Consider the following 15191-nt stretch of genomic DNA (forward strand, 5'->3'; position numbering starts at 1 on the left):
ATATAAATGCAATAAAAAAATATTTCAGGAAAGGAATAAAGAGGGCTCCTGCCAGAGAGATATTTTATTGAAAGTTATTATAATACCTATCTTTAGTTTTATGAGTCCTAATACAGAACCAAGTAATTTCAACATGTGGATTAAAAATATGAGATACATATTTTAAAATAGGGTAGTATGAATTATTATTTTTAATATAGGACTTGGCTAATATATAGGGACAGAAGAATATTTTCCTCCCCTTGAGGAGGCAAGGAAAGGTCTTTCATCGGCACTGTGGAGGGAATGGCGCAGTCAGACCCATGCACTGTGTTCTGAAACCACGTGTATTATTAGCTCCCTAAGGAAATGTGATGGGTGACACTGGTGAGATGTGGGGAGGGGAAGAAGGAGAGGAGTCTGATAGGGCAGGATATTAAATTCATGCTCATTATCCAGGTTTGCAAGAACAACACGATAACTCAAGGAGCTGTCATACTGTCATTCTAGTACATCTCTTCACTCCAGTCATCCCATACTACTTGTGGGTATACAAATAAGCTGTGCTTTTTCATATCTCTGAGCCTTTACAAAGACTGTCGATTTCACCTAGGATGCCCTTTTCCTTCTCAAAGCTCTCAGCGTTCCCCTGCTTCACTACTGCCTGTCTCTGAGGGCTTATTTTCCACATGCCCCTCTGCCTAGGAGCTCTCTCTGCTCCCTTGCTATATGCTCCCTTATCACCTTATGCTTACTCTCGTCATAGCATTCAGTTTACTGTGTCAAGTTTGTCTGTTGACCAGACAGTCTCTTCAGAGACTGTGAATTCCCAGCGCAAAAGAACTGTTTTTATCTATCACTTTATCCCTCCTGACTGTTACAAGGCTGGACACATAGGCATTCAATAAATATTTATTATGCATGAATGAATGAACAAAGCACCTTGATGATATAGTTCCATATCACTGATGGTTGACTTAGTCACTTAGCCACTAAGAAACTGGTTGGGGAGTGGTTATGGGTCTTCTATTCTTCATTGAATGACTTGTAGATAGTGTTGGTATTTGACATATGGGAACCACAGTATGGAAACACTTTAAGCTTAGCCATTAGGAATTGTGAGACCTTTAGACAATCATTGTGAGGGGAAAAATGTCAAGATGACATGGAAGGCAACTTGATGAACATTCCTCACATAACTATATGAACAGAGAAATTTCCTAAGGCAATACTGCTACTCGAAGGAGCATGGGTGGTGAACAGTTAAAACAGCAGATGTCACTACAAATGTCTGTACCCTTGGTTATTATGAGTTCTGAAAGAGTTAATATGTGATCACTGCTTAGCACAAAGGCTGAATATAGCAAGTGTTTAATGAGTGGTAAATTAGTAGGCATAATTCTAGAGTTCAAATACCTTTTTCCTCTCAAAAGTACTAACTGCTCTTCTTTCTAAGGAATTATGAGTAATAATGAAAAATGGTTGTGATTGTAAGAAGATACATACACACACTCACAAACACACACACACAGCCTAGGGCTCCTGCATTTTATTTAAGGAAAAAAGTCCATAGATCCATTCTTCTCATGATAATTGTACCCCAAGTCTATGAGATACTGCAGTAGTGAAGCACACTCCACTAGTCATAGGAACCAATAATCAGGGAAGTGTGCCTTTTCTTCCAAGGGTCAGAGTCAGACCCTGCATTTGCTTGTAATTGGGGAAGGACACAGACAAGAAAAATTAAGAAGCTACTAAAAGAAAGCCTTGGGTTTTCTGAGAGTAATTTTGGATCATATAATCATTACTTTAGGATATGATCCTAAGTGTATATCCAAAAACCTTGGTTTGTAATTTTTGTTGTTGTGTTTAGGTGGCAAGGACAGAAGTCATTTTTTAAAAATCCCTAAAAATAGTGATCTGAATCCTGAGCCCTTTGCAAATTAAAGCTTCCTGCTCCTGGCGGAGAAAGCATTTCTGAAACTACACAGTGTTTTGTGGCAGGCGTGGCTGTGTTAGATGCCAGGTTCTCCAGATAAACGTTGTTTACCATGTTGGGCCAGGAGAGGATTGAGATGTTTGTAATTGCTTTGGGAGTTTCATTGGCTGAATCTGTAAATGGTGATGGTGAAGTCTGAGGGGCAGAAAGGAAGGGGCTGAATTCACAGAAGACCACACACAATGTTTGGATCCACAGCCACTGGAAACAGATCTTCCAATGGCTTTTTAAGCTCTCTTGGCATCTTCATGAGTATATTTTTCTTTATCTCTCTTCATGGCAGATCCAACCAGAAATGGTGTTTGTACCATTAAATGGAGGTAAGGAATTATCGGCAATGAAGAGCAGTTCTAATGGGGGATAAATCATTAAAGATAGAGTGCATAGGCAGATAGCACATCTATTTAAATTAGGAGTGGCTCCCAGGCTCGACATTCCTGTTATTGATTGATTGATTGATTGAATTAGTTAGCTAGTTTTAGCTCATATTTAATGAGCATGTACCATATGCCAAGAACAGAGCTTCACTTTTAACAGTACACTTAAATCACATGCTCAGTCGATAACAAATCACTCTGTTTATCCCAATTTACAGATGAAAATAATTGAGGCCCGTAGAGGGGAAGTAACTGGCTTCCCCAGGTCACAGACTGTACGTTTAGGAGCTGGGATTCATAGCTGTGCTGTCTAGAGCCCAATCTTAACCACACTCTCTAGACTGTCTGTCATCTCATCTTCTTTGAGTCTAGTCACCATTTATAGGAGCTACTGGCAAAATGTGTTTCCGTTGCCTGGGAGGAAACTTGTTCTCATCCATACTCATATTAAAAAAAAAAAAAATCTCTGGGAAGTGAGGCACAAGGAGTGAGAACATGGGTGAGCATATGTTTGGGGCCTGCCAGGGGGATTAGGGGCCCATTTTGGGGACAGAAGTGGAGGTGGTTATGGGGGGGGGGAGTGGGGCTGGAGACAGTGTCACTCAAACCACAGGGACGAGAACCTGTGAGGTATTAGAGGAGGCAGGGGAAGCTGAGGGGAAAATAGGAAATATCCTTTCCACCACAGAGCCTAGTACTTACCTTAAAAAAGACAAAAAACCGAAAACAAAAACAAACAAACAAAAACCTTACCTTGTTTCTTTAGCCAATAAAAATTAAGATAATTCTAAGGATTAAGTAAAATCTTAATTCTCTTAAAAATTAAGATACTTTTTGGTATTAAGTTAAAGATCCACTAATATGTTAATGCCTTTTTTGGTTTCTATTAGAGTTATGCATTGTTTTTATACATTTGCTCAGTGACCTTTTTAAACTTTATTGCCTGGCCTTCAGTTCTTGAGACAAGCTCACTAGATTTTCATTAACTTACCAGTTTTCTAGGGATCAAAGCTAGTTAAGTCCTATATGGGCCATTCTGTAAGGTCCTTATAATCAAGTCACTGACAATTAATTTTCAATTGATTACATTTTAGAAATGTATTCTCAACCTCTTTTTCATTACCAGCCTCTGAGAAGACTTCTAGACCTTTTCCTAATTGTCCTTCTCCATAAAATTTTAACACCAGATATACTGTATATTCATTTTAGTACTGTGGCTCTTGGCTGATCACAAGCCATTTTCATATCTAAGATCCTCCCCCTTTTGCCCAAAACAATTATTGCTGGCTGGGGGAGGGGCATGGGTGGATATCATCCCCATAGAAAATGCATGCTTTAGAACAATCAAACAATAATTGTGGCCCTTCCCAAAATGGTGTTTGCCTCTTCTAATTGCTTCTGCACTTACACAGTTAATATTTATTCTCTTATCACCTCCCTTCCCTTAATGAGCGGAAGTGGACCCGTACTGGGCCCCATCATAGCAGGAAACTCCAAGAGAGTGAGCTCATGATCTCTCTAACACGAATAATGGTGCTCCAGGATACAGCTGCCAGCATCAGTTGTGGAAATGAAATGCATATTTCAGTAGTGTCTAGTTGACAATAAAAATAGTATGTTTGAAAAATCTTTTTCTATTGACTTTAAGGAGAAGCAGAGGTAGAATTATCTCCCTGACAGGTATTGAATAAAGATCAATTACGTGGTTTAAGGCACCTCTCTGCCACTGTTAATTAAGCAAAATCCATTACCTAATGTGGTTTTTCTACTGCTCTTTGCTGTGTCCAGCAATTCTGTGCCTACTATGTCTGTTTTAAGAAGGATGTTGTCTGGAAACACTAAGCATATGGGTTGTCATGTGTATTCATTTGCTAGGGCTGCCATAACAAAGTACCATAGACAGGGTGGCTTAAACAACAGAAATTTATTTTCTCACAGTTTTAGAAGCTAGAATTCCGAGGTCAAGATGTCAGGGGTGTTGGTTTCTTCCGAGGCCTCTCCCCCTAGCTTGTAGATGGCTGTCTTCTCCCTGTGCCTTCTCATGGCCTTCCCTATGTGTGTGTGTGTGTGTGTGTGTGTGTGTGTGTGTGTGTGTGTGTCATAATCTCATCTTTTTGTAAGGACAACAGTCATGTTGGAATTACTTACCCAAATGACCTCATTTTAACTTCATTACCTCTTCAAAGACCCCATCTCCACATACCAGTCACATTCTGAGGTACTAGGGGGTTAGAACTTCAACATATGAATTTGGGAGGGGGCACAGTTCAGTCCATAACATCGTGTAAGGAGGGGTATAAAGAAGCCTATGGGAGCTACAGATGCAGACTTTGACTAAGATGTATCTATTCAAACCTTCACTATGTTTTTTTTACTAGCTGTGGGTCCTTTAGCAACTTGCTTAACCTCTCTGAACTTCAGTTCCCTTTAAAAGTGTAATAATTATCCCTGTCCCAAAGGATCATTGTGAGAATTGTGTCTAATTAATTAGTAATAACTACAACTAATAAGCATATATACATGTCTAGCACAGCATCTGACTTATAATTGCTTTTTCTCTTGAATATGGATTCAGGCTTCAATGCTTTGGGAATAATAAGACCGGCAAGTCAGTTAATATTATTAACATCAGGAAGGAGAAATCAATGAGCATTTGTTGAACAACTGCTATATATTGAGTACTCTTATGCACAGAGTAGGACAAAAGTTTGGTTTTTAGACAAGATCTGTAGCTTAATAATTGAGGGAATGATTGAAAGAGTGTTTATTGTGCATGTAGAATGTACCAGGTACAGAAAGTACTTTTCTCGCCTACTGTGTAGCAAGGGGCCTTCTTACTGCCCACACCCACAGTCCCCTATATTTCTTGCAGCAGCAGATTCCCTGGCATTGAGGAATTTCTGCAGGATTCAATAGAGAAAAAAATGGTCTCAAATTGAATTACTTTTGTTGCAATCAAAATTTTTTCTGCTGTCTTCAGAAACAGCCTTACCTGTGTCCAGAGGCTGCCTTGTAGTGTCTGTCTGCTGGTCAACGTTACTAATTCAGCTAACTGCAGCAGTTACGTGAAGAATCGCCAATAGTGAGAGAAGCCGTTATGCTATTCCCGAACAGACTGCATTCCACAGTGTTCATTCATTATGCCAGCCTGTAGATTCATGACCACCAGATCATACACTTGAGACTACACACCATATGTGTTGAAACCCTCTCCAAGCTGCAGTGTAGTTCTTCTGCGCTGGCTTGCTCCCTTGTATTGCCACCATTTGCAATAGCCCTTCTCCTGCCCTTCTGATTCTCAAAATTGAAATTAAAGTCAGGATAGAGTCAGGCTGCACAATGTGATCTACAGGGATAGGAGAGCCTTCAGCCTCCTCAGGCCACCTTGGGGCACTCAGCTTTACATAGACCCACACAGATTGTCTGGACCCAGAGCCACTGAAAGCTACACAGCAGTTAACATTCTCTACCCTACAGCATACCCTCTTTAGAGGAGAGAGACAGCAATGTTGATGGAGGCAGGACACAGTGATAAGTCTTTGATGCTTTTGCTCATTGGTTTCCTTATCTCTCTCTCTCTCCTCTCTCTTCCCCCTACCTCATTATGTTTTCTTTGACATGTGCAGCCAACGTCAGATGACCTTGTTTCATCTGCCGAATGTTCAAGCGATGACGAAGACTTCGTTGAATGTGAGCCGAGTACAGGTAGGTTAGGTCAGTCTTGTTTTGCTTGCTTTATTTTTTCATTTGCAAAAAACAATACATACGTATATGTGAATATACATGTGTTTTATATATATATATATATTATAGTGTGTTAATGTGTGTATTTCCTGTATCTATATATGTATATAAATACATATATAAATATCAATCTAAAGCATCAAATCCCATGGAAGGAGCCATAAGATCCCAGGGAAATTTAAAGTCACTTCCTTGACTAGCAAAAGAAAAGTCCATAAGACATAACTTGGAGCAATCAGACACCCAGATTAACCACCAAAGCAGCAAATGTATAGCAGCCAGTGGCAGCTACGAAATTGACAGGGGGCGGGACATGAAGACTTCTATATTGGATTGACGTCAAAAAAACATAAAGCCGAAGTGGGGCCATAAAGATCATGTAAACCTCATGAACTGTTCTGACTCCAAGTGGCAAACGAAACAAAATCAAAAACCAAAATCAAACAACCAAAAATAATTTTTTTCCATGGGATTTCAACAGCAGTTAGCATGGTATTATATTTATACTAATTTTGTTCATTGTGTGTTTAGAGAATTTGTGCAGCAATATAACATAGTAAACACAAAATTAGGACAGAACCATGCCATGTCAACGGCTGAGATGCTTCGAAATGTATCTACTGTGCTGAAGTTGAGAGTGCTTTGGCAATTAGAAGCTTCAGTGTGTTCCCCCTTTGCACCCAGATACATTTTGATGTTTTATGGTCTTTCTTTATAGTGAGCTATATGTGATATAATGTCCAGCAGGCATCTGCAGTCCCTGATTATTTCCTATCAACTTTCCCAAGTGGTCTGTTTTGAGACTTGCTATAAGTTAAATATTTATATATATGTATATATATATATAAAATAGAGAACAGATATCATCGAATTTCTGTGTATGTTTAATAGAGTTAAAAGCTGGAGTTGGGTTAGGATCTGATTTCTGTAAAGGCTAAGAGAAATAAATAGAATTTTCTAGTTGATTCTTTGGGTTGCTTTAATTTTTTTTCCTTTTCTTTAAAAATAAAGGAGAGCCATTAAACATTTCCTTTGTTAATTCTAGAGAAATTTAAGATTCATTAAAAAAATGAGTATAACAAAAGTGAAAATCTTCCATTTGTTACCCTAAAATTATTTACAATTTTCCGATTTTGTGGAAGCCTGACTGCTTGGTATCTTGCAAATGGCTTTGGATCCAGGAAGTTCTGTGGGTTCCTGTTCTTAGCATTACATAGGGACATGTCAATAATTTGCAGGGCCTTTCCATCCTGGAGTGTGATCTGTTCCTTTGGACGCTCAGCTGTGTGGGAGGAAAGTAACTTTGACCTGGCTGGTCAGATTTTTTTTCAGATTATTGGGTCATAATCTCAGTGTTCTAAGTGAGGTTTTAACTCTAAAGGGAAGATATGTCTAATCTATACCAGAACGTGGGCAACAAATTTTCATTAATTAAATAATTGATTTATTCATTCATTTAATAAATATTTCTGAGCCCTCAGGCAGGATACAGTGTATCTCTAGATTTGAACCCTTCCTTTTCTAATAGTTTTCACAAATGAGCTGTTGGAAAATAGAATATGGAGCTTTATTATCTAACTTACCTCTCCAACAGAATTCAGTTCAACAAATATTTTTTGAGGGTCAGTTGTGTATGTTAGGTATGTGCTACATATTAAGGATTCAGATATGAATAGGGCATGATCTCCAAGATGCAGGTTAAATTCACTGATTTTGTGGTCAATAATTTAAGATACCTAGATTTCAATTTGGATTCTCTGTGTATCCTTTCTCTGGTTTTCTTGCTTTCATAGCAGTGATATCTGTATATATGTAACAATGTTTATCAAATCTCTGGATATTAAGTCTTATAAAAATCTAGGCTTGATCATTCTCAATTATCACCACTGTCTTCCCCTACTGCCTCCCCCTCCTACACACCGTCATCTCCATAGCAACCTCCATAAGAAGACAGAGGGCTTTTCTAGATATCTGATTCACAAGGTCTATGGCTCCCCAGGTTGTGGGTATGTTACCATTTGGTATTGAACATAAACAGGCCCAAACTTGAAAAGCCCCAGACCGAGTCCATTTGCTTTTCAGTGACTGCACAGGTGTTTCATCTGATTCAAAAGCAGAGGACAGAAATTCAATGCCAGCATTTCTTGAGTGATATAATTACATGGGGCGGGTGGGGGAATAAAAACAGTTTTTAAAACAATCTGTTGTGTTCTGCAAGGGAGCACGGGAGGGAATATATAAATAAAGCAAGTGACAGGATGCCCGCTCCGAAGGAGCTAACACGCAGCTCCGAGAGGCTGATATTGATCCCCTCTGCCTGGGATTATTTAACTCATCACATTCGAAGAATGAGCATTTCTTCTTTCTAAATTTACTCCATAAAGTATTCCTGGTAAGTGATTCAGATGCACAGGGAAATATGTCGGAGGCATATTTAATGTAGGAAGGAGATAGATATACCTATTGATGCAGAGGTTTTGCCCTGGGAACCTGATTAATACTGATGAAGATTACATGCTTAGAGCTGTCAAGTCCTTTTTTGCCTTGTATGAGAAATATCTCTATAGCCTTAAGATTTTCCAGAAATATTACAGATTAAAAATCGGAACCATCAAATCAGTTGTTTCTGGGGTTAAGTTTCACACTGCCTAAAGAGAGGTCTTCCGTTGCCCATGCAGCAGTGGACAATGGTGACATTTACATAACTTTGACATAAACTGTTAATCCTGAGATTCTATGTGAATATTGAGATTAAAATTCTAAGTTTAAACATTCGAATTCACTACCTCAGTTTCTAAAATTTTACTCTTTTCCGGGCCTGATGTTTGCTGGAAATACACTAAATTCGGCTAATCTTGTTCTATCTTACTTGCAATTACCTTATCTTCTCTTACTTTGTTACCAAATTTATGATTTTCTAGGCTGTCTCAGTAATAAGGTATTTAACTTCTACAGGTTCTTTCCTGATTAATTTAGGTCCACTAGAAGCTCTTGCTTTTCATAAATTTGTATAAACTTTTCATAACTTTAGTATATGTTATATTCAACAACTTTTCTGTTCATGTGGGCATCAAATTTTAAATGAAATGATATTTCTTTGGGTTTCAAAACTGCTGGTTTTGAGTCAGATGTAAGCAAATGACTTTTATACTCACAACCCACTTTGGCATTTAGGGATCACCCTGGTTTGGTGTAGCTTAGTCGTGTAGCTTAGTTCTTTAAGGACAACCTAAATTTTTTTAGAGTGTGGTTAATGATAGTTTAGAAACTTTTTACATCCAATGGATTTCAAGTTTTCTCTGTATATTTTTGCTGGAACATATGTAAATGAGATTTTTTTAAAAAGCCTAAATCATGAGAGCAAGGCACAGAGTGAAAGCTCAATTAGTATTTGTTGACTGAATTTGTATGACTCTCAAAATACCTCATAATCTTAAATTAAAATTGGAGATTTTTCATACCTCTCACTTCATCTCCCTTTAAACAGCTAAATAAAACCTGGTGAATTATTTTAAAATATATGATTCCGTACAAGTAAGTATCGCCCTAACAAAATCCATGTTTCTTTAGCAAAAATAATTCTCTACCTTACCCTGTCCCTTCTTTTGCTGGGAACTAGATCATTTTATAGTGAGTTGCATTTTCTGGACATTTGCTTTGAGAACTCAGAATTGAAATTGTGAACTATAAAGTCATAATGAATCCATCTGTATCAAATAAATATATTCAGAAGAATATTTGAATAACTGTTCAAGTATATAAAGTTGAGGGTCAGGATTTTAACTTTCCTAATTTGTAAACATTGATTGTGTCCTCTACCAAAGAAGGAGGTGTCTATTTGGTATTTTAGACTTATGTCTTTGCATATAAACCCTTTTCTTCCCAACTACACTTCTATTGATGTTAAATTGTGCAGTAAATGCATATTTCATTGTCCTTCTTACAAATAGACAAGCTGGAGAGGATTCAGATAACCACTAGGAAATGAGATTCTCTCATGAGGTTGTGGAAGCCAAATAAAAATTAAGGTCTTCAGTAAGTTTACCTTCATGATCTAAAATGTAGGAATGGATTCTGAAATACAGATAAAGGGTTTAAATTCACTTTTCATTCCTTCTCTCTCCCTCCCCCCAACTCCTATGCCCAGTGTCTCCATCTTTCAGAAAAAAAAAATAACATCAAAACTAATGTATTGTCAGATTCGCTCTGTATATTTAAAAATTATCAATTGTCTGAATTTTATGTGGTCTATGGTCTTAAGATTCTAAAAATCGTGGGGGCAGGGTTCACAGAGCAGAGGAGAAAAGTGAAAAAAAATGCCTTTTGCACCTGAGAAATGGGCATGGCAGTAATTAACAACTATATTGATTCATCCAGCCATTATCTAGGGATACATTTTTCTGGGTGTCAATTAGCTGGGGTTTTTTGCCTCCACTTTTGTTAAGTGTCCTTGATCAAATCTCAAGGGACAGCACTTGCACCAGAGGGCAGACAGTAAAAGGAAGTAAAGATGAAACACATCCATCTATCAATAGGACTGTGCTAAACAATTTATAATGGTTGGATTGAGGGAGATGTTTAAACTAATGGCAGTAATCTGAGATCACAAAATAATTACTATTCCCAGAGTGATTCTCAGATGTATTTTTACTTCTCAAATCTACAGTCCTCACATTTGCATTTGGTGTTATTGCTACTTTGTTCCTCACACTAACATAATACCCGACCCATTACGGTGAAATTTAATTTTGGCAAAACACCAAGAGCTTATCCCTGTTTATGTTCTCCAGGTAGAACTGGGTTCTTAGTCTTTATCAGTTTGAGATGCCTCAGTAAAGTATTTATAATATGAAAATCTGGCACTGAATTGTTAAAAGCCCAGCAAATCCTTAGAGTTTTTATTTGCTGGAACATTGCGGAGGACGCAGCTGAAGTGTTAAGACAATAATAATTTTCTAATAAAGGATAGGAAGAAAGAGAGCTTTATTTTTCAGAATCCATAGATGAAAAATAATAAGTGTGCTGATTATCGACCTTGAATATGATGTTGGTAATCTTAAGAGTTTATAGAAATGCATTTTGTCATTTGTGTCTCCAGCAAACTTGAAGTTAGCAACTTGTATATTTTCATTACAAATAAATAGATTTTTATTTAATTTTAGAAAGATTTTTCCATATGGAAACTCATGATTGGTAAATAGAATCATGTTTAAATAATCATCAGTCAAGTAACTATTCAGTGTATAGTTGAATAGTAAATGCCTGAATGAAATGCCATAGGAATGTCTGAGTCACAGTGTCCAGAATTCACCTTGAATTTTAGGGTCCACCTAAAAACACTTTGAATAAAGGTATAATAGAAGTTATCTGAGAAATCTTTTAGCTTCGGAAAGAAGGATGTAAGTAGATGTAAATTTCATTAATTTAATTCATCATTATTGGCTGTGGACATGAGTAATTTTTACATTTGAGCTCTAATACACGTTCAATGTACACAAAGCAAACAGTTATTCACATATTTAGGTCTAGGCTAAATCCTACCAAGTTTTGAATTTCCTTCATTGATTTATAAATTAATAGAGTACATTCATGGGTTATAATGTTCCTAATTTAATGGTATAGTTTCTATCTTCATTCATTAACCCACTCAGTGATAAGTTACTTCACTTTTTTATAATCCACCTCCACCCCAGCCCAAGCTAATTTTTAAGTGACTGGAGCAAATATGTGGCCTTTAAATCCCTAATGATAAAATGCTTTGAAAATTAGAATAAGGATAGAAATATAAGTATAGAAAAATCAGCTAGTTGGCTATTAGGCCATTGATAGTGCAGGCATGGTGTGCATAAAATGTGGGTTGATCATTATCATAGATTTTATAACCAGAACAACGAATCTAATAACAAAAGTGGTAAAAATGAAAAAAATTCTATTCATCTCCATTACCCAAGATTTTTTGGTGATGTGGGGAAGGAGAGGGAATCAATAAGATCAGTGTGTAAGTATATACACTTCCAGTTGAAAGTTTAATAAATCACTTATTTATGCAACAGTTTTTAGTGACTACTATGTATAAACACTGGAGTAGGTTCTAGGAAATTAAAAACAAGATGAGACTCCTTCCAGGAGTTTATAGTCTATTAGGGAAGACAGATACAAAAATAAGGGGAATAAAAGGAAAGGAGGGATAAGAAGGGAAGAAACAATGTAGACAATGAATGGAAATGCCTAGAATATTATCAGAACTCAACTCGAAGGAGAGGTCTCTAATTCAGCAATTAGCATATACCCCATCCAAGGACAGGCAAGAAAAACCACAGATGATGCCGCCCAGTGGCAGAATCAGTTAACCCCAGGGAGCATTCTTCTATATCTTAGTTTGGGGGCACAGAATTTCTGATTCGTTATGGTTGAAAAATTAGTACTGCACATATACAGTATGGCCTAGGGCCAGGGCTTCTTAGGTAATAGGTTAATAAGGATGGGCGTGTTGAAGGGAGAATTTCAAGCCAGACTTCCTGATTTCAAACGCTATGAGAACTTCCTGATTTCAAATGCCAGTGCAAGTAGTTGTTAAGGAGTGAGCTTAATGAAATCATTAAGCAAGTCCCCGCACCCGAGAAAAATTAATAAATAAAGAGGGATTGGGTTTTAAAAGAGAGGCTTTTATGTGTTTTCTTTTATTCTTTTTGTTCTGTATTTTTTCTCCCATAAGCCCCAGTATATATACTGTGTGTACATATATATATTTATGTATGTGTATATACTAAATATATAGAGCCTGTTGTTCCATATATATATAGACACAGTATAAATGATATTAGAATAATGTAAACAGAGATTAACAACAGCCCCTGCCATCAGCCATGTGTTTACACAGAAATTCATACCATCATTTTTACATCAGCCAACATAGACATGCATGATACTGTTTTAACTTGGTGGAAAAGCATGTTAACTTTTCTTTAGGTTTTGTTTTTTTCTTTATCATAATTATAATGATGATTCCATAACTCAATTATCCTTGGGAGGGGTAGAGAGAAAAAATTATACAGATATATCTATCCATATAAACACATTCCTGTGTATATATATAAATAGATATATACTTTGTATATATTTGAAAAACATTTTCTGTTGTTTTACCTCATCTTGTGCCGCATGAATTTTTGGTGGTTCCGTTTATTTTGTTTTGATTCGTATTTAGTGTTTTGGTCATTATGGCTATTTTTAACTCATTGCTATACTTTTTTGAGTCATTATTTTTTAAATACTGAGAGATATATAGATATACAAATCAACCAAGGCAAAAAAATCTTTTCTTGCCATCCTAATCTCAAATTTCTCCCCCTTCAGCATATCCCTCCAGTATTTATGCTCAGAACAAAACAAACACCAACGAAATCCAAGAAAGTTGTGTACAAATGAATGAAGTACTTTGTTTTCCTCTTCTTCCTCCTATATATTTTTTATTTAAATTTTCTCCTTTCCCCTTTTTATTTTTCCTTATATCTGCACAGGCCACTTGTCTTTACTCTCCCCTTTATGACAATGCATTTCATTGAAAAAAAAGACGAATGAGCCAGAAAAAAAATAATAGTAATAAAAGAAAAACATGCAGAAAGAACAGAGAAACACATCCCTCTCCACAAATTTCAGATGGCATAAAAAGAATTTTATTGCAGATATAGACTATTTGTTGCATCTTTTATTTCTGGACGAGCCCAGGATCATTGTGTGGCATGCAGTGAGAGTTTTATAGCTAATCAACTAAACATGGCCTCCATCACCAGTGCATGGGCTATGATAACGCCATCTCGTGTTTCATCCAAGTGATACATCCAGGCTAACCCAGCAAGTCCAGTGTGTGAGCTGTGGGGATAACTTTCTTTTGTAGTTATAATTTCATGGGTTCTCATCTTTATTATTATTTCCACGGGATCACGGCAGCCCCAAGAGCTGTCCTCGCAGCATCTCTGTGTGGTTTTGTTCTTGTGCTTGCTTTCCTTGGTACAGCAGTCAAGCATGGGTTTCGTCTGGCACATCTGTCTTGCCATCTTGTCTTGGAGTCCACTGTCTTGGTGTCGTTCTGTGATTCTGTTCTCTGTTTGTAATATGTGGTTTGAAATCCTCTCCCTTTATTTCTCACTCCCCTATCGTTTCTCTTTTTAACCTTACCCTTAGGGAACTTCACAAAGAAGCAAAACAAATTTTCAGTCGAATTGTAAGGCTGATAACTGGTTTGCATCTGGAGGTCATAAGTTGCACTTCTTACCTGGCTAAGGAGGCAAAACTTACAGTGGAAAATTACTAATGATAATAGCTAAACAAGCTCCCCATCAGCAACAATAAGAAACCCTTGTTGATTTCTTTGGCATGATTAAATGGGCTTACTGCTAAAGGGATTTCATGTAAGAGCTAATTTCCAAGGAGTTTCCCCATAGATTATCAATCTTCTAGTTAGACGTTTTCTTCAGGAGCAGATCAACAGAAAATTTTTTCAGAAGACTAGTGAGGAGTGCCATCATTTCTGCTGTATAGAGCAGTGTCTGTTCCTGAATTGGAGAGGAATTTGTGGAAATACGAATGTGTTTTATTATAAAATTTATTTGTTTATGTATTTTAACCTAAAATATAAATGTGTTTGGCAAGGGAAAGGAAAAAAAAAAAAAGCTTTTTAACTCACTGGTTCTACCTCATGCATATTTCAAGGTAAGATTATCTTTTGATCTTTCTGAGTCAAATGATACATATTTTATTTTTTAATTCATGGAAGCATTAGAGAGCCAACACTTTGACTTAGACCTAAATTCTTTTTTTTTTCTCTTTTCAAAGAATAAGACATACACAATAACTTTAGTTCTGAGAATTGAGTCTGAATTTCTTGAGAGAAAGGTGGAAGACAGTGCCCAGTTAATTATTCAGACGCTGGATTATACTGTGATTACCCAGGAAATTTGCCGCATAACTTGGAGTGATTTGGTTTGTTTGATACTTATAGTATGAAAATGAATTTCTGTAACAAATTCAACCTCCTTATCCGTAAAGGTTGAACAAGAGAGTATAAAATAGGTGTGAAATGAATTGATTGA

At 36.9% G+C, this 15191-nt stretch overlaps 1 protein-coding gene across 23 annotated transcripts in view; it reads left to right on the forward strand.

Annotated features, from left to right (window-relative positions):
• Nucleotides 1-15191, forward strand: part of NRXN3 (neurexin 3) — a 1692180-nt gene that overhangs the window by 1634763 nt on the left and 42226 nt on the right. For 16 of the 23 annotated variants that reach the window (XR_003795953.1, XR_003795956.1, XR_003795954.1 and 13 more), the window contains one exon: nt 5982-6060. Coding sequence is in view for 19 of the 23 variants with exons in the window: in XM_029238319.1 (XP_029094152.1) it covers nt 5982-6060 (79 nt within the window). In the remaining 4 variants the exon portion in view is untranslated. Of the gene's footprint in view, nt 1-5981; nt 6070-15191 lie in introns of all 23 variants that reach the window. The other 7 variants (XR_003795955.1, XM_029238320.1, XM_029238318.1 and 4 more) reach the window with 1 other exon arrangement.

The sequence above is a fragment of the Monodon monoceros genome, unplaced genomic scaffold (genome assembly GCF_005190385.1).
Source record: "Monodon monoceros isolate NGI ecotype Baffin Bay Population unplaced genomic scaffold, NGI_Narwhal_1 Super_Scaffold_21, whole genome shotgun sequence".
Lineage (NCBI taxonomy): Eukaryota > Metazoa > Chordata > Mammalia > Artiodactyla > Monodontidae > Monodon > Monodon monoceros.